Source organism: Asterias amurensis, chromosome 20 (assembly GCF_032118995.1).
Source record: "Asterias amurensis chromosome 20, ASM3211899v1".
Taxonomy (NCBI): domain Eukaryota; kingdom Metazoa; phylum Echinodermata; class Asteroidea; order Forcipulatida; family Asteriidae; genus Asterias; species Asterias amurensis.
Genome location: NC_092667.1, coordinates 5554676 through 5578417, shown reverse-complemented (window position 1 = coordinate 5578417; position 23742 = coordinate 5554676). Strand labels below are relative to the sequence as shown.

The 23742-nt window shown below is 39.6% G+C and overlaps 2 protein-coding genes across 3 annotated transcripts in view; one reads left to right on the top strand and one right to left on the bottom strand.

Moving 5' to 3' along the window:
* Positions 1–22920, top strand: part of LOC139952762 (carbohydrate sulfotransferase 11-like) — a 44399-nt gene extending 21479 nt beyond the window's left edge. For both annotated transcript variants that reach the window (XM_071951988.1, XM_071951989.1), the window contains exons 2-4: positions 7717–7897; positions 8959–9017; positions 19937–22920. In XM_071951988.1, the coding sequence (XP_071808089.1) occupies positions 7717–7897; positions 8959–9017; positions 19937–21112 (1416 nt within the window). In that variant the 3' untranslated portion in view covers positions 21113–22920. The remainder of the gene's footprint in view (positions 1–7716; positions 7898–8958; positions 9018–19936) is intronic.
* On the bottom strand, positions 8517–19195 carry LOC139952758 (protein dispatched homolog 1-like). Its single transcript, XM_071951982.1, has 4 exons — positions 18775–19195; positions 14781–14904; positions 14022–14190; positions 8517–13670 (listed from the first exon to the last, which is right to left on the bottom strand). The coding sequence occupies exons 1-4, from the start codon at positions 18900–18902 to the stop codon at positions 10525–10527; spliced, it is 3567 nt and encodes a 1188-aa protein (XP_071808083.1). The 5' UTR covers positions 18903–19195; the 3' UTR covers positions 8517–10524.
* Positions 22921–23742: the final 822 nt, after the last annotated feature.

The following is a 23742-nucleotide window of genomic DNA, read 5'->3' as shown; positions in this document are numbered from 1 at the left end:
CGCTTCTCAGGAAACTTCGTCCTGTGTGAAGGAAAGAAAGTTGCGAAGATCGGCTCGTTTTATGTTACATGAACACAACATAAATTAAATCCGAGCTAGTTAGGGAAAATAGTTATCGCTGGCAGGAGTTCGTTGGCCCAGCAGTGGTTAGGAAAAACATCATGATCATCATGACATGTGAAATTGTGTATGCTTGGACGCCATGGACATGATGGATGATGACATGACAGCGACCTACAAACAAAAGACAAGACCTTCCGATCCAATTTCACCAGAAAGCACAGCGGCAGCTGCTGGTTGGAGTACCGTGGATGTACTAGTGGAAGTTGAAGGTATTTAGGCAACATTTCTTTCTAGAATATGTTGTGCTTCAATTCGAAACAAAGCAGTTAATCATTATTAGCTGTTCCGACCTACCGTCGGAACAGGTTTTGTTTCTGTCGTGATTTTTATTTTTTTTCTTATTCTTTGTTTCTGCCTAAAACCCATTGCATTTGTACACGTTTTTTCTTTAAGCCTAATCTCCCAAACCATAATACGAAAGAGTGAGTTTATTATACCAAATTGTAGCTTAGAACATAAGCTTTACTTTTTTTACTAAATGTAAAAAAATTTAAGAATCTTAATTAATTAACCACGTAATCTTCATTTGAATATAACTGGATGCAGTTGCTTCCATGTTATTGTTAAATATTATCTTTGGTAAATGCCATGCAGTATGTACCTATCATGAGTTGTGACTTCTTGAGATGAGTCTACGCGTTTGAATATAACTGGATGCAGTCACTTCCATGTTATTGTTAAACATTCTCTATGGTAAATGTCATACAGTATGTAACTATCATGAGTTGTGACTTCTTGAGAGGAAGTCTACTCATTCTGTTTTCCTACCATCGTTCAGGACCCATAACAATCTAACCGAGTTCCGGGCCCATATACTTTGCACGCGACAAAGTACGAAGGTTTAGGGATTTCGTTCAAACGAACGTGCGTAATTGAATAGGGGTTTTTGACGACGACGACACACCATCGTGTCCACAGATTTACACTAAACTTAAACAGTTTGCAGATAATGATAGTTGAAAGCTTCCCTTAAAATATTACTTGCTGTGGTGTTGGAGTTTTTGAGAAATTAGTGAAAAAACTGTCAACGTATGACTGGGACCGAGTTGGTTTGGGACCGAGTTGACCGGTGTCATGACAAAAACTGTCCGCTGGCAATAAGTGTCCGCTGAGCATGCGCAGTAGACCCTGGACACTATTTGGCATGTATTACGTGACAAATAGTGTCCGCCCAACAAAAAGTGTCCGGGCGCCGTGCTGCACAGTGCTGATTTATATTAAAAGTAAATACAAGCCCCCCAAAAATAGACGAACAGAACACTCAAAAGTATGTCAAGATTAGTATCTTATCATGAAAACAGTGCAGGTTTAAAAAGTACGAATTGTGAAAGTGCTAAAATGTTCTTACGAATTATTTACAATAAAATACAACGAAGAAAGCGTTCAAGTAAATACAAGCTAGGTTTTGCGTGTCTAAAAATATTATGTTATATACAAATTACACTAAAAATTAACCATTTACAAAAATACATGGAAATATAATATAAACAACTCTGAAAAGTATTACAATATACAGGCGAAATACGAAAGATAAAAATAGTACGATATAATTAAAATCAGAAATAGACATTCATGATTAAAACCTGTCATTTAGAACACGAACAGCTGTGGGGTAAAAACTCTGCAAAGTACGGTTGGATCCAGATTTAATTGAACGGAAACGATTCTTAGACCGCATGGGCTGAAAGAGGGAATGTGCTGGGTGAAACTGGTCATCTACTATAGAGAGGGCTCGTTTTTTAACTCGAGAGAGATACAGTTCATCAAGTGATGGAAGTTGGCAACCTATGATTTTACTAGCGGTGCGAACGATCCGGCTGATACGCTTCCGGTCATCGGCTGTTGCATTGCCCCACCAAACTATCATTGATTGTGTCAAGACACTCTCAATCACCGCTCGGTAGAACTTCAACAGAAGTGGCTGACTGACATGGAAGCTTCTCAGCCGTCTCAAGAAAAATAATCTTTGCAATAAGTGTCCACTGAGCATGCGCAGTAGACCCTGGACACTATTTGGCATGTATTACGTGACAAATAGTGTCCGCCCAACAAAAAGTGTCCGGGCGCCGTGCTGCACAGTGCTGATTTATATTAAAAGTAAATACAAGCCCCCAAAAATAGACGAACAGAACACTCAAAAGTATGTCAAGATTAGTATCTTATCATGAAAACAGTGCAGGTTTAAAAAGTACGAATTGTGAAAGTGCTAAAATGTTCTTACGAATTATTTACAATAAAATACAACGAAGAAAGCGTTCAAGTAAATACAAGACATGTATAATAAAATAAAACGAAGAAAGCGTTCAAGTAAAGACAAGGTTTTGCGTGTCTAAAAATATTATGTTATATAAAAAATTACACTAAAAATTAACCATTTACAAAAATACATGGAAATATAATATAAACAACTCTGAAAAGTATTACAATATACAGGCGAAATACGAAAGATAAAAATAGTACGATATAATTAAAATCAGAAATAGACGTTCATGATAAACCTGTCATTTAGAACACGAACAGCTGTTGGATAAAAACTCTGCAAAGTACGGTTGGATCCAGGTTTAATTGAACGGACACGATTCTTAGACCGCATGGGCTGAAAGAGGGAGTGTGCTGGGTGAAACTGGTCATCTACTATAGAGAGGGCTCGTTTTTTAACTCGAGAGAGATACAGTTCATCAAGTGATGGAAGTTGGCAACCTATGATTTTACTAGTGTTGCGAACGATCCGGCTGATACGCTTCCGGTCATCGGCTGTTGCATTGCCCCACCAAACTATCATTGATTGTGTCAAGACACTCTCAATCACCGCTCGGTAGAACTTCAACAGAAGTGGCTGACTGACATGGAAGCTTCTCAGCCGTCTCAAGAAAAATAATCTTTGCAATAAGTGTCCGCTGAGCATGCGCAGTAGACCCTGGACACTATTTGGCATGTATTACGTGACAAATAGTGTCCGCCCAACAAAAAGTGTCCGGGCGCCGTGCTGCACAGTGCTGATTTATATTAAAAGTAAATACAAGCCCCCAAAAATAGACGAACAGAACACTCAAAAGTATGTCAAGATTAGTATCTTATCATGAAAACAGTGCAGGTTTAAAAAGTACGAATTGTGAAAGTGCTAAAATGTTCTTACGAATTATTTACAATAAAATACAACGAAGAAAGCGTTCAAGTAAAGACAAGACCGTCAAAAGTATGTCATGGTTAGTATTTACTATTTTACTTAATAAGTAATTAAAAAGTGCAGGTTAAAAGTACGAATTGTGAAAGTGCCAAATGATCATAAATAATACGAATATTATATTCAAACACAAGCAGGAAAGCGTTACAAAAAAATAATAAATAAAACTAAAACTAAAAGGTTAAAAAGACACGCTATGATGATGCACGCTAACCGCGGACACTATTTAGCAAGCTTCCGTAAGCAATGTGACGTCGTGGACGCTTGACCAATCAGAACACAATAAGCTAATGAGCGGACACTTATTGCCAGCGGACAGTTTTTGTCATGACACCGGGCTCGTTTCAGGCGACGAGCGTAGACGACGAAAATAGACCGCCCGGGATTTGGAATGATTTACGGGTAAAGTCACCTTGTTTGCGCCGAGGACCAATTGCCTAAACTAATTCCAGTGTTTCGCGTTACTTTCGGAAATTAGACCATGATCGACAAACAAAAACTCTTTGACAGGAATACAAAAGCAGAGATTTTATTATGCTGATCGTTTCTCTGGTGGTTGAGTGGCTCAGTTTTATAGAGCTGCTTATAATAAACAGGCAAAACATTTTGCTTTACAAAATTGCAGAAATTGAGCAGAACACCTGGATTCACAACTTGAACATGAGGCATGGGTTAAGCTGCTTTTTGTGTAAAAAGCTATTATGTAGTTTGGTCCTGGGCCGGTTTTAGTTATTTACTTAATACTTAAAATAATAAAAAACATACATCATATTCATACATGCACTGTTACAATTAGTAATTACAATTACATGTACAGACTACAGTATGAAAAACAAAAAAGCATTAAATATTCAATGCACTAGGCCGATTAAAAATGTACACGATTCAGGAAAAATTATATTGGCCCTTACTAAACTAAAACACTGAAGTGGAGGAAGGGCAAGGGTACATACATGTACCCCAAGACCCCCATACTAATCACGTGATGAAGTATGCTTGAATAATAATAAATAACATCCCCATCTTTATTCTTAAAACTCTAGAGGCAAACAATCAGATTTCTTTGAGATGTGGTATTAAAATTAAAATTTTGTATTTAAACTAAGGGGAACAAGCCTAATTTTGTTTTCAAATAAGATGAGTAAACTAGGGCCTCATTTATTTGTATTTCTTTTCTTTTCAGTATGACGTGTCCGCTCTGGGTTAGTGCTATCAACACTTTTCGCTGACAATGAAGCGTGCAGGTAGTAGGAGAAACAAAGAAAGGCAGAAACTAATCTGAGAAAGCTAAAGTAGAACAAAAATTGAAGGTAAAAAAAAATAACTTGTTCATTACTCTCGTCCACCAGAAGAAATACTGTGCGTAACCTTCTAACATTCTTTTCTTTTGTTTTAAGGAAAACGAGGGGAAAAAAATCAAATGAATATATGGCAAACTGTTGGTATTTGTGAACAGGACCAGTATCCCCATTAAATAAAAAAAATCTATATATAAAATCTGTGTAAATTTTTGCAAGAATTTGCTACAAGATAATGAAAAGTTCAAAATATTGGGTAAAAATGTCCTCTTTATATCAAAAGCTTTCCAGTGCTCTTTATCATATGTTTTGTATGGATTGACCTTTAATAATTGGGCACAAGTTGACTAGGGTATGAGGGCATGCCACTTGGATATGAGAAATTCATACTGCCTAAATAAACTTTGGATTGGATGTGTACTACAATTAAGGAACAATGAGTTGATCTGCTGATTGCTTTTCGATGTTGTTATTGTTAATTGTACCTTCACCAAAACTATACGTGTTTGCTTTTCCTACAAATTGTTTTTATTTTGTGTACTGTCTGTTCAGTCATTGAGTATGCTTTTCTAATTCGCTTGTAGAACGCGAGAATAGTGATGCCATTAGCAACGAGACAACTGAAGGTGAACCACGATCAAAAGGTTGCTACGCTCTGACACTGGTGATTCTGAAACGCCTCAGCTGAACGTGCTTCCGGTACAGTGTATCATGCAGATTGAAGAAGAAAGTATGTAAAGGAAAATATCACACAGCAGATGTTCCTGTCAACAAATCAATTTCCCCTGCACAGACTTATGCTTTTGTGCCAGTTGCGGAGTGGCTTCAAAGGACTCGGACGGGGATGTTTATTCTGATGATAACTAATTTAAACAAAATGTTGTCTGAATCATCATTTTCAATAGAAAAGTAGAAAAAACAAGAAGAGAATTCTGCACAAGTACAATGTGTAAAAAGTAAGCTTTTGCCTTACCAAAATATAAACCTTAAAAATAAATGTGCAACAATTTATTTGAGAATTGAATTAACCCATCAGTTACTGTGGTACCAGAAAGACAGTTTGGGAACTAGATTTATATTATTTTCATTCAATTTTGTAAAATCTTTATATCTTTGAAATTGTTAAAGGTCCTTGGGTGGATTTCACAGAGAGTTAGGACTAGTCTTATCTCGAGTTAGGACCAGTTACTCGTCCTAACTTAGGACTATCCATGCAATTTGTATATCTCCTAGGACTAGTCCCAAGTTAGGACTAGTCCTAACTCTTTGTGGAATCGACCCCTGTCACACCATGGCGTATCGCCTTAACCTATGCCGGCGTATAGGCCTACAGAAACTAGTTCGAGCATTTTAAAAGTCCAAGAGTGCCCAACTTCCCAGAATCGCATCCATAGCGTACTGAACGTATACAAAGCGTATGACTAATGAATTGATAGCGTATCACTAACTTAAAATGAAGTTATGTATGTTACAGGTGGATACGTCAGAATACATCAAGACTTTTTGGGGATACACCAGGCATAGGTTATACGGCACATTTTATTATTGTTTTAAATTGAATTGTTTGGGGGAATTAAAAGGGCCTTTTCAAGAAAGTAACATAATTCATCATAAAAACAATGAGTATTGTACTAGAAATGTGTCATTATGATATGAAGAGAAGAAATTAAAAAAATCTTAATGTGTGTCTCTTGTCAACAATATCCTTTTTTTGTAAAGTTCATTCATTCATTCGATTACAATTTAATTAAGGCCTGTCTAAGCTCTGAAGACGTAGTAAATGACCAAAATGAGGCCCAGAAAGTTTGTTAGTGACATTAATTTGAAACAATTGAAATAACTCAATTTGGGAAATGATTGATGTCCAGGGACGTTAAATAATTAATTAATTGAGATCTGGGAGAAAAGAGCTGAAACCTGTAAATGAAAGCAAAATAAATAAGCCAGTATATTTTCCCCATTCGTTTGTGCACTTGGTGATTTGCCCATAGAGTTTGTGCATAGTTCTCCAGTTTTGACCAATAGAGGGCGCTATTTTTCTCTAATTATTTTCTAATTAAAATAACTCATTACTGTGCAAGTTTTGCCCTTGACGACTTTCACATGTTATTCAGGACTACCATAAGAACATCTGGGGAAAAATTCAGGTAGTTGCAGAGGGTAGACCACAAAACTCGAAAACTAGAGCCCTTTTTGATGATCATCCCACGGTCTAAATAACAAACCTGTGAAAATTTGAGCTCAATCGGTCATCGAACTTGCGAGATAATAATGAAAGAAAAAATACCCTTGTCACACGAAGTTGTGTGCGTTTAGATAGTTGATTTCGAGACCTCAAGTTCTAAACTTAAGGTTTCGAAATCAAATTCGTGGAAAATTACTTCTTTCTCGAAAAGTATGGCACTTCAGAGGGAGCCGTTTTTCACAATGTTTTATACCATCAACCTCTCCCCATTACTCGTCACCAAGAAAGGTTTTACGCTAATAATTATTTTGAGTAATTACCAATAGTGTCCACTGCCTTTAAGAAGCCATTGTTATTATTTTAGTGAGTCGTATGCAAACAAAGTTTTGGGTAGAAATTCTGTTCCAATGCCCTCTATCGTTTGTAATCCACCCCTTTAACTCATATTGAGTGCCTTGGGGCGGATTGTGGCCTTACGGCGTTTATTATTGGCATTATATAGGTGTGGTTTTTTTGGACAATATTTCAGAAAATATACTAGACATAGAAAAAGCTGTTCCGTGTTTGTTTTTATATTATTAAACTCTAGATCTTTAACGTGAGCTTCACTTCGAAGATACTTCACTATTAGTGCTATTCACACGACAGCAATTTAACTGGGGTCCATTGCTTAATTGTAGCATGGTTGTCAAATGTAGCAGTGTCTGGTAACATTTTGAAAAAATTGTTGTCCCTCCACAGGAGGCCAATTGTGTACAATTTTCCAACCATGTTATAATTTAGCGTGGGACCCTTGCTAAATTGCCCTTGTGTGAAAGGGCCATTTGACACGCCCTTATTTTGTAATTTACCTTAACTCCACAAACCTAAACCTGATCTTCATTCTGATAAAAAAAAAATCATTTTCTCCTCAACCTCCTCCCCAGATAAAGTCAAGCTGTACATGTGGAGTAAACATGAGATTGAGGTTGCGGAAATTTTGCTCTAAGCAGAGGTTATCGTTGTTGGCCTGCTTACTTGTGGCGCTGTTCATACTTTGTTACCTTAGTCTTTGGAGGACAGCTAAACCAGATGTGTGTGGAATCGTTTGTGCGACGTCAGAGAAAGGTTGGCTAAAAAAAACAGCCTTAAAGGAACACGTTGCCTTGGATCGGTCGAGTTGGTCTTTGAAAAGCATTTGTAACCGTTTGATAGAAATGCATATGGTTGGAAAGATGTTGTAAAAGTAGAATACAATGATCCACACAACCATGCCTTGAAATTGCGCGGTTTTCTTTTTACCTCTTCGACTAACACGGTCAGCCATTTATGGGAGTCAACTTTTTGACTCCCATAAACGGCCGACCATGTTAGTTCGCAAAGTAACAGGAAAAACACGCAATTTCGAGACAATGCTGTGTGGATCATTGTATTCTACTTTTAGAACGTCTTTCTAACCAGGCATATGCATTTTATAACAAACGGTTACAAATGCTTTTTATAGACCAACTCGTCCGATCCAAGGTAACGTGTTCCTTTAAAGAAACATTTCAGAATTGGCTTTGCTAACAAAACAGTTGCTGGCAGTGTAAGCACTTTATGTTATCCACCATATACATAAACTGACAAACCTGAAGAGATTTGAGATCGATCGGCCATCTGGGTCACGAGAGAATAGTGAAAAACCAATTACATATTTTGAATGACATTGATGCAAAAAAATGAGCCAAACGCCCACTGAATGATGAACTCCAAAACGCAAAGTTAAATTATTTATTCTCATCAGATATGACATTTCAGGCAGAAATATTTCAAGGGATGTTTTCTACTGTCATCATCATAAGACCGTGTAAGTTTGATGTAAATCTGTGATCTTCACGATTTTGTTTCTGACCAACTCTGCCCGGTTCATATTTCACTGCAAAAACTGGGGGTGTTAAAACTGACACTATGGGTGTTGTCAGATATAGATAAAGCACAGACTATCAAAATTAACATCGTAGGGTGTTAAAAAAACACCAATGTAATTTGTTGTCTCAAGAATTTGTGTTACGTCAGCATCCTACGTGTACTTTTGTTGGTATCTATACGTGTGCTAATTTTGGCCAAAATAATATTTTGGTATAATATGATTTTGTGGGGAATTCCGACCATTTAAGAGAACCAACTGCACATTTTCTCCTTTGCAGATACAAAGAAATCGCCTACAGATCAAGCGGCTGAAGTGAAGACTAAGCTGATTCCACAGGTACTGTAACTATTCTACAATAATTTGTAACTAATAAATAATAATAATAATAAGACTTGTAATGCGCACGTATCCACCCTGCTGTGTGTTCAAGGCGCAGTAACTTGCTTTCAAACATAAGTTGCCGCCGAACGTTGTCAACATTGCAACCAACCATGGGTTAAATTAACCAATGTCAATAATTTAAGAATGAAAACTGAACTTGAAGGATAAAATACATGCAATAGTATAATATTTATTTCAAAAATATATTTTTTTGTCTTAATAGTATATAAAAATGCCAAAATTAAGTTTAAATTTGTAATTCATCAAACGCACATTAGCTTTAAAGATATAACATTTTAATTTGATTAATATTTATTTAACACAAAGCTTTTCCGTGTTGTTCACTTTGATTAATCGCTTCGGGTTTTTCAGGTCTGCCCTATATGTCGGAACAGATTTTACAATTATTGACGCAAACAAGAGATGTTCCGATTTATATGTCGAAACAGCTAAAACACCTTAAAGGTATCATACAGGATTCATAAATCAAAAGAGGTTGTTCAACTAAAGTGTGAAAGCTCACTGATAATGAGGTTCATTCTAACCCTGAACCCTGTTTTCTGAGAAATATTTCCCTTTAAAATGAAGTCACAATCGAGAAAACAATACAGAAAACCTCTAACAAAATGAATACCCGCAAGAGCATAGTAGTTCGGGCAATTTTACAAGCTGTAAATTGTGTAAGATATTTCGCTATATTTTTCCCGACTCACATAACGGTTTGAGCCCGAATTTCCTCAGGTTTGGTCATGTATTTTAAAATATCTCCGAAAAATCCGAAGAGAATTATGTCCATGCAGATTAATTCCTGACTCGATAACACAATCTGAGTAACGTCACCGACAATAACGCTTCTCAGACTCAAATTGTTAGAGCGCATGTAAAAGCTGATATATGTTCATAAGGTGCGTTCGATAAGCTGCCCTGGGTCGACCCCGGTCTGCCCCCGGTACGTTCCAATAACTTTGACGTCAATCCAGGGGCTCACCCGGGTCAGCCCCAAGTGCCCTGCTTGTAGAGTGGGTCACTGGGGGCCATGACGTCATCACGAGAGGGCGAGTGTGATCGTTCGATTAACTCTTGTCATGAGCTCACCCGAGTGAGCACCGCGGGGTGGACCCAGGGAAGCTTATGGAATGCAACCATAGATACATAACTTTGAAGTGAAATGTTTCTCAACTTGCTTTTATCGAAAGCTGCTTTAAATAGGCTTTTAACCAACATTATATAGGTTACCAAACATGTACATTCCATTTATGCACAAAAAGTAGTTCAACACAAAAATGATTTCGCTTACTACAATAGGGTAAGGGTACCACGTCACATGTGCAGTTCAGACTGATTTCCTGCTAACTTTGGCTTAGCAGTTAACTATTTACCCTCATCCGAGTTTCAGCTCAGGTACGACTGTGGTTTAAAACATTAACTTGCATACAAGTCCAAGCATTAAGTTGTGTATCCACTATCGCACGCTTGGTCTTGGTAGGCTTTGATGAGAGGACTGAGGCAAGCGGTCAAAGTCTACCACAGAGTTAAGTGTGTAAACTTGATTAAAGTTTGGTGCGCCAGCGTAGATGTTTTCATGCGAGGCGTGTCTTTGGATTGCCCCGTTTGGTGACCCACGGGCCAGTGCTCTTTGGTTTGACCCATGCACTACTGACTCACGGGCCATTGTTCTGTGGTTCGCCCCATTTGGTACTACTGATCCGTTAGGTACTACTGACCGGCGGTCCACTGCTCTTTGGTTGTGACCAAGAGATCCATATCGGTCATATTGTTCGCGGGTCACATGGTTATCGTGTGGCCAAAGGGAGCCGGATGTTCTCCTGTGACCCTGAGGTGTGGAACTGTTACGATGGCTGGTGCGAGGTTCTGGGACACCGTACTGTCCGGGTGGGATATGACCATTGGTTTGAGTTGTGTTGTTCTGCACAAAAAACACAGATCCCTCTAGAGGGGCAGCATCGACAAAACCCCTACTGATAGTCTGGACTCTTTCTTCAGTGACAATATGTCTTGCAAGTGGGTTATCGTGACTCTGGGTGACGGTGGACCTATGAGCCGGTTTGACCTTAATAGCTTTCTTGGGCTTCTCGCCCAGCCTGCAGCATTCACAGCATGGCAGGCAAGGTACGTCGCCACAACTCCCTTGCGGACCAATTGTAATGCAAAGAGCTTGAAAGAAGAAAGTTCCATGACTCCAGCTGACACTGACTACAAGCATCAGGAAGACTCCGAACTGGTAGTAGATGAGGACCGTAGCGGGCAGCACCAGAGCTCCTGCAATGAAGGTTGATAGAGCGGCTATGGTGATAGCAGCCGTCATGGTTGATAATGAGTAGCGAGTACGTTGGTCACGATCCGAGCTAGGAGAGAGCTTGAATGCCACACCGTAGTGAATGGTGAAATCAACTGATAACCCAACAGCCAACGTGATGATAGTCGCTTCGATGATATTCAACTCCCACCCAAGAAGAACGAGGCTAGCTACTGTTACAAAAACAGCACTTGTTATTGTAACCATAGCGCAAATTGTTATCAAGACATTCTGGATAGTCAGGAGTAGGATTCCGGATGCTATTGCCAACGTAATGACCATAGAGATTTGAGTTCCGGATGCAAGACTCTGCTGAAGATCGTAGAATAAAAGTCCGTAGTTGAGTTTGGAAATAAACCATCCATTCTGTAATGGACCCGGGGCTGAGCTGATCTTCTCTTCCATCCAGGGATTTACGGACTGCCAGAATTCATCATTTGATTCATACAGAAAAGTATAAGGATATTGTGTGGTGAATGTGACTCCAATAACTGCGAGTTCCGAGTTATTTCTCCGGAAGTAAAGATCCGGGAAAAGGTCATTGGTTGCGAACGCGTTGAGACAGACGTCAAAGAGAGCGGGGTCATATGGGAAATCAAATTGGTTGCAGCAGGGGGATACGTCTTGGTTTGTACAGCTCAATTCCATGTAGTATTTGAAATTTTCAATAAAGCATCTCACTGGTTCATCCGGATTGACAAAGCTTTGGTTACGGAGCTCTGCGCAGAAGTTCAGCATCCACGTTTGGTGTTCCTGCTCGTAGAACTGGAAACTATCATCTAGAACTAAAGTTCCAGAATCGCCAGGTTTCCAGTGATTCCCGTTATCCACAGCCTGGACGCCCCAGATGATGGTACCATCGGCATCAGGAAAATTCTCCTCACTGAACGAGAACTGATCTTTGTAAACAAAATCGTACAGTTCAAAAGGGTGAGAGCTTGCGAAGAACTGAAATTCAGCTTGGGAAGGAAGTTGAAACCCTGGTTGGAAGAAGATCACAACAGCGCCACCTATCATCAACAGTGTGAAAAGGGTTATCCATAGATATCTAAGTTTACTCACTAAGAATGGGATAACGCGCTCAACAATTACTGTGATCGGTTTGAACAAAATGTTTAGACAACTCGTGCATTTCGTTTCAGTGTTGGGTGTTGAACGCTGCGATTTTGATCCACAGCAGCAGACGGCTATTTTATGTTGCATAACGATGACGGCAGGCAACAGCGTCAGAGTCAAGACCAGGTTCATCATGATCGAGGTACCAGCGAAAACAGCGAAGCATTTGACCACTGTGATGTCACTGATGACGGTAGCAAAGAGTGCAGCTGCTGTAGTCACACTTGTGACGAACATCGTGACCGAAGCATGACGTAACGTCTCATGGACAAGTAGTGGCAAGTCCTCGATACCAAGCTTTGCTCTCGACTGCTTCCATAAGTCCATAAACACAAAGGTGTCGTCAGCACCGACGCCTATAATCAAGATCACAGTCATGAAGTTCCCAAACGGGAAGAAGGGTCTGCTGAAGACAACAGTGAAGAAAAAATACCCAAGGATCAATGAGAATATCATGTTGAAAAGTGCCGCAAGGGTAACCAAAAACGACCCGGTGTACACCCAGATTAAGAGGAAGATGAGGCCTATCCCAATGCCCATGTACAGACTATCTGCGAAGAGGTTTGAGGAAAACAGTCTGAATTTGATGAAGAAATCCACAGCCTTGATTGTTGTGATCCCATCTTCGTATGCAACTGGCATAATGTTCTCCGTAAAGATGGTCTCTAAGATGTTTCTCTGGTGGCCGTATATCGGGTAAAACACGGCAGTGATTCGACTCTCTAATGGTGTCACGCCGTCTAGTATACCCTTGGTGAAAACTGCCGGTAGAAGATAATACAGCACAGTATGGACAGCATAGTTATGTTGACTGCATTCAGCGGGGATCGAACCGGGTACGGCATACTCGAACTCACGCTCTGACCGCGTTCCGTTGTGCACAAACTTTGCGCAGCGTTGAAGTAAAGCCATAGTGGATGCAACATCCTCGTCCGATATATCCGCACACGATGACTTGTTGGAGAACAGTGCTATGTAGTTACCTAAAGACCATGTGCTAGGGCAGGCTCTGTCCGTGTAGGTACCGACACAGAGGCAGTTCGCCGTGAACGAGGGATGGGTCGTGACGAGCCGTTCCCCGGTAGAGCAAACCGATTTGATTGCCGACGTTGTGAGCATGTTTCCGCGGTCTACTGTCTCAAACACCATGACGGGAACAAACTCGCCCCAATATTCTGTACACAAAAAAAAAGCACAAACAAAATGCAATTATTGTGAAAAATCCACTGTCTCCTTGGAAACTATTCAAACAGTGACGTAGGGGGCGCAATGGATTGATTGGCAGAAATGAAGTTTCTTATGTCGAGTTGTGACGAGTTACTACTCATAACTTTTTTTAGCCATAAGTTTCTAACAGAGTCCTAGGACTAATCCCAAGTTTTGACTATTTTTGTGCTATCGACCCCAGAATTTGTTTAATTTTTATTATTGTGTTAAGCTTTTTTGAGTGGACACCTTCAGATCGTGCACTTTTTTAATGCTACAAAAATAACGTGTGGTTGGAGATATTGTTACTGTGAACTTACCAATGGAATAACAAAACTGGACACCAGCATCGGCTCCGGTCTGTCGTTTCACCCTTGTTTGGCTATTGTCTACCGCTAGAGGGCGAGTCATCACTAGGTCTTCATCATCCACAAGGTTTCCGAGACTTACAAAACGTGATGTTATTACGGTACCACGCGTCTCGAAGCCCTGTGGAGAACATAGTATAAAGAATTAATCAAAAGTGTTGTTGAAGAGAAACCAACAAGTGAATAACCTGAGGAACTTAGCATGGTTTATGTCAGTGTCCGTGAAATATTATGAGCACGAACACCTCTTGTTATTGTCCTGGGTGGTTTGTGTTTTCGTCTCCATCTTCTCCTTCTTCCCTGGAAATCTTATCTAAATTGAACCTTGAAACTCATTAGACAATTGTACCTCTAAGACTCCTCAAATTCCTAAGCCACATAGGACAAATTTTAATGCATGAATTTATCAAGTCTCCCCATTAGTTGACGCACAGAGGCCCAATGTTCGGGTTACACGATGTATTATTGTAAGAGCCCCACAAAGTTATTATATATTCAAGAGTATAACTTTAGGTTTACAATATTTCAAAACCATAGATGTGATTATAATTTTATAAGATGTGTTGATCGTTGCCAGTTGTGCGTTTATATTCTCTTTTGAGAGCTTTGCCGAGTTTCATTGTGAAGATATCATATCAACAAACAAACAAACAAACAAACAAACAAACAAACAAACAAACAAACAAACAAAAATCCAATAACACAATTTACCTCCGAGGGGTTTGAAAAGTCCGGAAGCTCGTACGCTGTCAACGACAAAGCGGTGTACGCCCCCACCGTCAGGAAAACGAGCAGGCAGATCACGTACCAGAAACGAGCCAGGATCCTCGAATACCTGCACGTGATCGAAATCAATAACAAAGTCTTGGTCATGTTACATCAAAAAGAACCCCCTCTACGTTACACCATAAATCATGTTCTACAGTCTTAAAGTAACTGTATTCCCTACGGATTGAGAAAAACCTTGTTTTGTTTTAATGGAGGCGACCATTAAAATGATTTACGAGGAAGACAATGCGTTACTTTGTAATTTGATTCCGGTTAAACGCACTAAATATTATTGCGAAGAACATAAACATAGGTTTGCAAAACCCACAAATCGTTTTAAGAGAATGCTTTAGTCAATAAATAAATAATAAAATCAGGCGATCATAACTGTTTCTTTTGATAAAAAATAATCGGTTTTCTTAAGTATGAGCCTCTGTTTCAAGTTTTGCATTGACGGTTTTGTGGTTTTGGTTTTGGCAATCAATTTAATAGGTGTTTAATGTTCACCGGGGATAAAGAATATTATCAAATCGTTACAATACTCGCTGCTAAAACTGAGGATTCGAACTGCCTCTATATTATAGTTACCGGGCAATCTCGGTGGTCTAGTTGGTTTGACACTGCTCTAGAACTTTGCAAAGGTCGTGGGTTCGAATCCCATCCGAGTAATATATACGCCTGTGATTTTGTTCACAAAACTTGAGAAAGAACTGAGTTTACAATGCCACACATCGGTGTATTATGGATAACACCAAAATGAATGTTGAGTATCAATTTACAAGGTACTTTGTGTATTAATACGCGTAATTTGATGTGAACTTCCTTGGTGTGATCGATTTGAAATTCGGGGTCTTGAATATTATTTTTTTGCCTAAAAGTTGTTGTTTTCTTTATTATTGAATAGATAAAGAAAAAATATTAATTTTGTATTATTAATTTTGATTTTACCCCTATACACATTGGTGTTTATGGGTAAAACCAAAATTAATACTCTTTATTATAAATAAAAATACATTTGAGCTTTAATATCCAAAGGTATTATTTTAACTGTGACAGATTGGATAAAGGGTTTGAGGTCGTGACGGTTGTTGACAATATCATAGTCCCATACAATGTTTCTTCCAGGGTAGTGGAATGTTCTTGCATCCGGGTACCACCCACGAGCTAAATGTAGGATTGGTAATGTTCGAAAACAACTTAAAGGGAATGTATAGACCTTTATCACGGTGTGGCCATCTTGACTTTACTCCATTCCAACTCATTATAACCAAACTGAGGCTGGACGAAATAATAGTCTGGTGCCATGTTTGCGCAATGAATGTTAGCATTCATTACTGTGATAGAAACAGGGAGTATGACCAAGATGGTGACAGCGTGATAAAGGTCTATACCGTTGGTAGGCACCCTACAAATGAACGGCAACAAATTAACTTTGTTTAGAAGCGTAATACAGGAGATTTCGATAGTAAAAGCATTTTGAGAAACATTTCACTTCGTAAGTAATTTCACTTCGTAAACCTGACGAAGACTAGAGCAAGCTAGTCCAAACGTTGAGACCAATTCAAGAACTGACTCCGCGGTAGTGCAGTTAATTACGACCCTGAAAGCTATTAAAGTAGTAGTCCCATCCAATTATGTATACCTTCCGCCCAGGTAGTAGTTAACAAGCAGGACGGTTCTTTTCTGAACTGAGAAGTCTCCCGAACATCCGATAAATCTACTCCGCGGTAGTAGAATAAAGCAAGACAGTTCTGTAAGATCAAACTCTACCTGACAAGGTGTTACCACAAACCAAATTGTAGTAGCTAATGTGGTTATGCAAAAAGATTTTGAATAAAATTGAAACTGAGAAGCTTTACTGCAGTAACGCTTCTCAGATTGTGTATTCCTATGGGGGATGATTCTTCCAGCCTGGACTTATTCGCACCGGATTTTCGGCAATATCTCAACAGCGGTTCAAAAAACTGCTTTAGACAGCCCACTCTTTACAAAGTCTATATACAAAAACTCGTCCTTAACAACAACGTCGCCCCAACAAAGTTGCCTTCTGCGACTCTGGCGGGGGGGGGGGGTGCAACTTTGTAGGGGTGAGCTTGTACATGGAGGGGCGAGCTTGCTGGGGGCAACTTCGCAGGGGGCGACTTTGCCGGGGGCAAGAGATGACTGGCAATACAACCACCCAAAGAAAAAACTTCTGTCTTAAAAACTCAGACCCAGATCTGAGAAGTGTTTGGCAACACAATGGGAACAGAGCAGGTGCTATTTTTCAAGTGGAATTAAGTTAGTGCGTCAACTTCACAGCGAGGGCCTACAAATTATAAAAACCATGTTGACAATCTGGTTTATGGAAATGAGCTACGATGCATAGCCTGTGGTGTTTAAATTCACACCATGGATGCAGATGCATATAGATACAGAAAAGATACAAAACATAAGGTGTTCAGATAGAATTTCTGCCAGAAACAAATACATTATTTTTGTGTTTTTTCACACCCTCTTTGTTAATATTTTGCTTTTGTCTTCGGTATCTTAAGGTTACAACACCCAGGAGCAAGTTCGATCAAGGGACTATAGTTGACTTTTGTTGACCATTGGGCGATTTTGCCTGGTACCCAGGATGTATTTCATGCAAAGGTAATCATGGAACATTTACTATGACGGTTGCTGATCGAACTTGCCCCATGGTGTCAATTTTAACAACTCAGTTTTTGCATTTTATATTCGACTTTTTATGCAAGCTTTCATATCTTTTCTTTTTCACATGGAAATACCAGTTACGTCAATCAGCAAAGCTATTTTTGTCGGCTTCCCTTTTATCTTAGACCCCTGAATAATATGGCGTTGGTTGCTGCGATTTCTTGCTGTTTGTTTGTATTTGTATTGTGTTGACTGACACGTTGTAAGGGGCGCCTGTTTGGGTATTCTTGTGGGATTCCCCTCAAAACTACCTCATAGCGGGATAGAAAATGAATTTGCTCTAAAAAATTACGGTGATACAAATTTACTTGGTAAGAACATGAATAAAAGAAGGCACAATTGCAGAATGTGTGGTTGTATATCTTTGAGAAGTTGTTCACTTCGAAGTAATGTGGTTATGGAAAAAGATATCTTTTTTTATACCTCGTCCCACAAATTTTGAATCGGAGAAGCGTTACTGACAGTGGCGCTTTTCAGAGTGTGGTTAACGGATAATTGTTATCGCACAGCTAGTGTTGGTAATGGTCAACGTCCAGTGGATACACTTTGTGTGGCTCTAAGTTATACATGAAATAAACACCTGTTGAAGTTTTAGCTCAATCGGTCCTCAGCGTCAGAAGCAAATAGCGAAGAAAAAAATCAACGTTTTCAAACAGTTTTTAACGCACGAGATCAAAGATAATGTTCATACACATTTCTGAAATCATACCTATAGCATTAAAGGAAAACATATTTCCAGGAAAGTTTGCCCACCATGCTCATCTTTATACCAAGTTTTGATCAAATATGTGGATATTTTCAAGCTTAAGTTACAAGCTAGAGGGAAAGTCATAATATGCTTGAATTTTAATATACTTAATAATATCTTTAGTTGATAAAACAAGTGTTTTGGAATACGTTCCGTATCCTGCCACCACCTTTTCGCTCATTCTTCGAAAAAAGGAATATCTCATTTGATTCAATTATATACTATTTTAATTCATCTAATACAATAATGGTGGCAGATACGGAAGTTTGTCCAGTATTTGTAGCAACAACAAAACGCTTGCAATTCAAATAAATCACACATGGATGCGCCCACACATGAATCAACAAAGCGATATTAGTCACCAATTATTCATATCGATTTATGGTAAACCATGTATTTTCCTTCGTTCTTCGGTAAACATTACTGAACCGCACTCTTTAATACACGGTTGACCCAATCGTTAACAAACTATTGATCATCACAAATACTTACATAAAGCAAACACCACCAGGTCGTCGCCGTTCATCCATGCCGTCACTTTGACGTTTCACACGGCGTGGATCTCCGTGCGGATCCCGCAAACGATCACCGTTCCCGGAAGCTCTACGTACACTCGTCATGTTATCAATATCTTATTTTGTTAAAGACACTGTCTCTTGAATCATGGAGGAAGAAAACTAACACTGCACGCAAAAGTACACCGACTATCAGGGTATAACGTGTGTGAACATGCACATCAATATCATAAGTCATGATATTAATGAAGTCATCGATCCCCTGTTGTTTCAAGATGAAGACTACATATTTCTGAGCAGGATATAAAGTTATTCAACACCAGACTTATTTCCGTAATGTTGGTGTAAGCATAGAGCAAACTCTAGACGTTAGACAAGTACCAGTGCGTACCGCCGTACTGCAGTCGTACACGCACTTTATGTGTACACCTGTGTCATACAGTTCCAGTACACATTGTGAGACGCACCCAGGTGGAACGGTTGTGCAAGCAGACGTGGAAGTAGAAGGAAATGTCTGGACATTATTTTGTTCGTCGAGGGTCTTTTGTAACCTATTATTTGACGAGAACATACCTGTTGTATTATAAAGAAAGGACATCGTTGTAACCTAACAGAGACTAAGCTGGGCTGATGTTTTTTTCCAAGGGGCATAATCCTAAATTAATTGCCTCACTTTCATATCGAATGAGCATGCTACAAAAAGTAATGAGCAGTTTTCCGTCATCGAAGTTCGCTCATTTATATAGTTATAAACAGCTTGACATTTCATAATAATAATAATAATAATAATAGCCCCTCTAGCACAAAGCGCTTCACAGAAGCTGGACAGAAATAGAAAAGAGGAAGGTTTTGATAATGATTTGAGAGTATCAAGTGGAGGTCACTCTGATCCCTTGTGTGCAGAGTTGAATAGTCATTTGTTGGCTTTGAGTTCAGCAACCCGTAAGCCAACTGTTTACGGGACCGATAAATTGTCTTTTTGCTTAGGATTTTCAATTATGACTGGTGCTGGTCTAGGGTACTTTGACAATTTCATTATAAACACGTGTACGTTTGATACTGACTGAATCTGATTTTGTAAATATTGTTTTAAATGAAATGTTATTTATTCATGATTGTTTTTATTTTTGATTTTGCAGGTTGATGTAACCAGTGGCCGGGACCAGTCTTTGACACTGCGTCACCACAATGACCTCAAAGCAGACGCTACCCCAACTAGACCTAAGCACGACCAAGGTGCTACCCCAACTAGACCTAAGCACGACCAAGGTGCTCCCCCAACTTTACCTAAGCCCGACAAAGATGGAACCCCACTATCTAAACACCAGCAAAATAGTACCTCTCTACCAGTAGCCTCACAAGACAAAACCTCAACAATGAACTCCTCGACAAAAAAGCAGAACAAAAGCATCAACATCGTAAACAATGAGGGTTACATGCAATCCAATTCGTCTCTGTATGAAAAATGGACGCATGAGCAAGAGTTGAAAAAGAAACACGTCCAAGATACATGTAAGTCCCTCCGGGGTGATTCCAGGGCAGCCAACCTCAATTATGACCTAACTGAAGCGGTACTCAAAACACTCAACCATCTCCTAGTTGTGGACTCGCACAAAATCATCTACTGCTACGTTCCCAAAATCGGATGTACAAGCTGGAAGCGAATTCTTTTGGTGTTACTTGAGAAATTCAAAAGAGTCGAGGATGTTTCCCATATGGGTGCCCACTACACACCAATTCCAAACCTATCAAAGTTCACTCTAGACGAAGTAAAACAGCGATTAAGAAACTACACCACTTTCATGATCACAAGGGATCCGGTCGAGAGGGTGGTTTCATGTTTCAGGGACAAATTTGAGAAGGACAATCCGGACAACCGTGGCTTACAACGGAACGTCATGCCGGGCATCCAGGGTAAATCCGGTAACTATAACAAATCCGACAAGATCCTGCCCAAGGTTGACTTTCCACAGTTTGCACGGTACGTCTCCGACTCCCAGAACATTTTCGGTAACTACGGACCGACGGAACACTGGAACGAGGTGTATAAAATGTGCCATCCCTGCTTGGTGAGGTACGACTTCATTGGGGAGTTCGATAAGCTGACCCGGGACTCGGAACTCATTTTGAAGGCAACGGGACTCGAAAAAGCCGTGAGGTTTCCGAAGGCAACGAACCCTACCAATAGCTCCGGTGATTCCGTAGCGAATAAATATTTATCTTTATTGAATAAGACAGAGATCACTGCTCTTAATAAGAGATATGAAATTGATGCCGAGTTATTTGGGTATTCCGATCAACCAGTGCCGCTTTAAATGAATACTTTTGAACGCTAGGTGGCAGCAGACTTTCCAATTTCCATCGAGTACGTCGTTCTGAGCATGCGCACATTTCCAAGAACAATGGACCTGTTAAGTCTGCTGTCCATAAAAGTCTTCTATTTGAATATCCCACCAGGTCGAACCGCGAACTCTAACACACAGGTATGGGTACAAGTGAACATTACCAGAAGCATACACACTGCCATTAACATTTATTTGCTGCAATATTAAAGGCAGTGGACACTATTGGTAATTACTCAAAATAATTATTAGCATCTAACCTTTCTTAGTGACGAGTAATGGGGAGAGGTTGATGGTATAAAACATTGTGAGAAACGGCTCCCTCTGAAGTGCCATAGTTTTCGAGAAAGAAGTAATTTTCCACGTATTTGATTTCAAGACCTCAAGTTTAGAACTTGAGGTATCGAAATCAACCATCTAAACGCACACAACTTCGTGTGACAAGGGTGTTTTTTTCTTTCATTATTATCTCGCAAGTTCGATGAATAATTGAGCTCAAATTTTCACAGGTTTGTTATTTTATGCATATGTTTAGATACACCAACTGTGCAGGCTGGTCTTTGACAACTACCAATAGTGTCGACTGCATTTAATGATACGGTAAAAAATAACCGTTATTTTGGAAATGTTAATCTGATTCCTAGTTTGGGGTGCAAAGTAAACGGGGTTTGCGGCGGCACTATGTAAAACAAATGTGTGGATAGTGGCTTTGAGAAGAGTCAGTTTCTCCTCGACGTTTCGAACAGTGTGCTCTGACTGTCTTCTTGGGTCAGTGATGCATAAATGTGACTCCTTCTTAATGAATTTGGGGCACAAACTGTTTGAAAGAGACTATCTTCTTGTCTCGAAGAAGGTTAAAAGACCTAGGTCAAAATGACTAGATTGGATATTTATGTGGTATATAAGCCTATGGCCTACACGAGCGGATAACGTCCTCACAATTTTCGACCTAATCGAATTCTCAAAATCAGTAGCAGAACGTCTGTTCGGGTCAAAAAGTGAAGCCTTATTATAATAATATCACGGGACATTTTTGGTTAGCTAGCAGTGGTGTGCAGCGGTTTGTGTGTTGCTCTTTTTGTTTCTCTGCGTACCTGTCATTGTTTCACACATTGTAGAGGTCTCGAGCTAGGTCGTGGGACCTGGCAACGTGCCCCAGTAGGGTGCCTGGTAGGGGTGCAGAATATTGGGTTGGCTCGCTTTGACCCCATTACCATCGTGTCAAAACGCAGCCCTTGGACCCAGACGTTTTGTTCAAGGGCAGGATCCGGTTTTTAGGGGAGGAAGACTGAAAACCCCTTTTAGTTTGTTGTAGGCCTATTTTGGTGATTGATGTTTATTGTTGTGTTTATTGGTTTGATTTTTAACATTTATTGATCATTATTTTGGTATTTTACTTTTATAATCGGCCTATTATTTATTTGATGTTTATTTTTTTTGCAGGGAAGGGGATGGGAGATGGCACCAAATTAAATACTTGTTATCTTTAATTCTTTTCAATTCGATTTCATTAGTAAAATAGTAAGTTAAAATTCGCTATTCTTGGTGCTACCCGCTTCCATTGTATTAAACATTCACTTAGAATGTAGCTTTTAAAACCGTTGTACTTGTATGTGAGAGAATAATAACTTAGTTTGATCAGGGCTGACCTAGCCACTGTTATAAATACATGCTCGTCATTTTTTCAAGCTAAAGGCCAAGGACTACCCCTTGTGGTACCCCGCACCTTGCCAACACCTTCAATCATGACCACCAGCAGCTGAAGTGTGTGTCCTTATTAGCTTCGGTACTACGATGCTTCTTTTGGCAGAAAAAAATATTAAAGTTTCACCTGTATTGTTTACCCTAAAAAGGTGTACTAATGTTTTTTTTTTTTTTTGTAAACAGTTATGATTGGCCCATGCATCGGGGTGAGTCGTTGCCACTCTCGCAAGTTGACAACCGTAGTTATGTTTTTTTTTTTCTTTTTCAAACCACTCCAAAAATTACCCCAGTCCAAGAGGACGTAAAACTGTCCAGAAATTGTTATAAGTTCCATAAATATTGCGGATACACAAGGCCGCTTTGAACAAATTCCTACTGAAACATCGGGGTCGCAGACAACACACACTCGCCCTCTTGCAAAGTTGGTCAAAATTATAAAAGAGAATTACAGCTTCAACTAAAATTCTTCCCACCCACACCACCAAAAAACTTGTTATACGCGTTTGTTTTTTGCCAGGACACCTTTGTTTACAGTGCTGAACCCAAATTGTTTTAGACCTTATTGAAATCCGAGTCCAAGTTTACCAGACTGTGGCTGTTGAAGACAGTTTGGGCTTGTCCCGTTCGATAGAAACTAACCAAGTCATAGCACCATGGCTCACGGGAAGCTACTGTGTCAGCAGATCACAAACTATAAACTCAAATCACGTTTCAATTCGGTTACTGTCAATTCCAAAGCTGTGTTGTACTAGACTCTAGTTAACCTGTATTAACCCTATAAATCAGAACTGTATCCCCCGGCCCCGCGCCCCCCGCCCCCTGTGAACAATTATTATAGACTCACCAAAACAATGATATTGTAACAATGTGAGGAGGACCTCAAGGTTTGCTGTGGATTG

Bases quoted from the DNA above. Each gene is read 5' to 3' on its own strand.
- LOC139952758 (XM_071951982.1), bottom strand. From the start codon at position 18,902: ATGACGAGTGTACGTAGAGCTTCCGGGAACGGTGATCGTTTGCGGGAT. The intron at 14,905-18,774 runs GTAAGTATTTGT...GATCACGTGCAG, and splicing joins CCTGGTGGTGTTTGCTTTAT to GTATTCGAGGATCCTGGCTC. The intron at 13,671-14,021 runs GTAAGTTCACAG...TTTTGTGTACAG, and splicing joins CCAGTTTTGTTATTCCATTG to AATATTGGGGCGAGTTTGTT.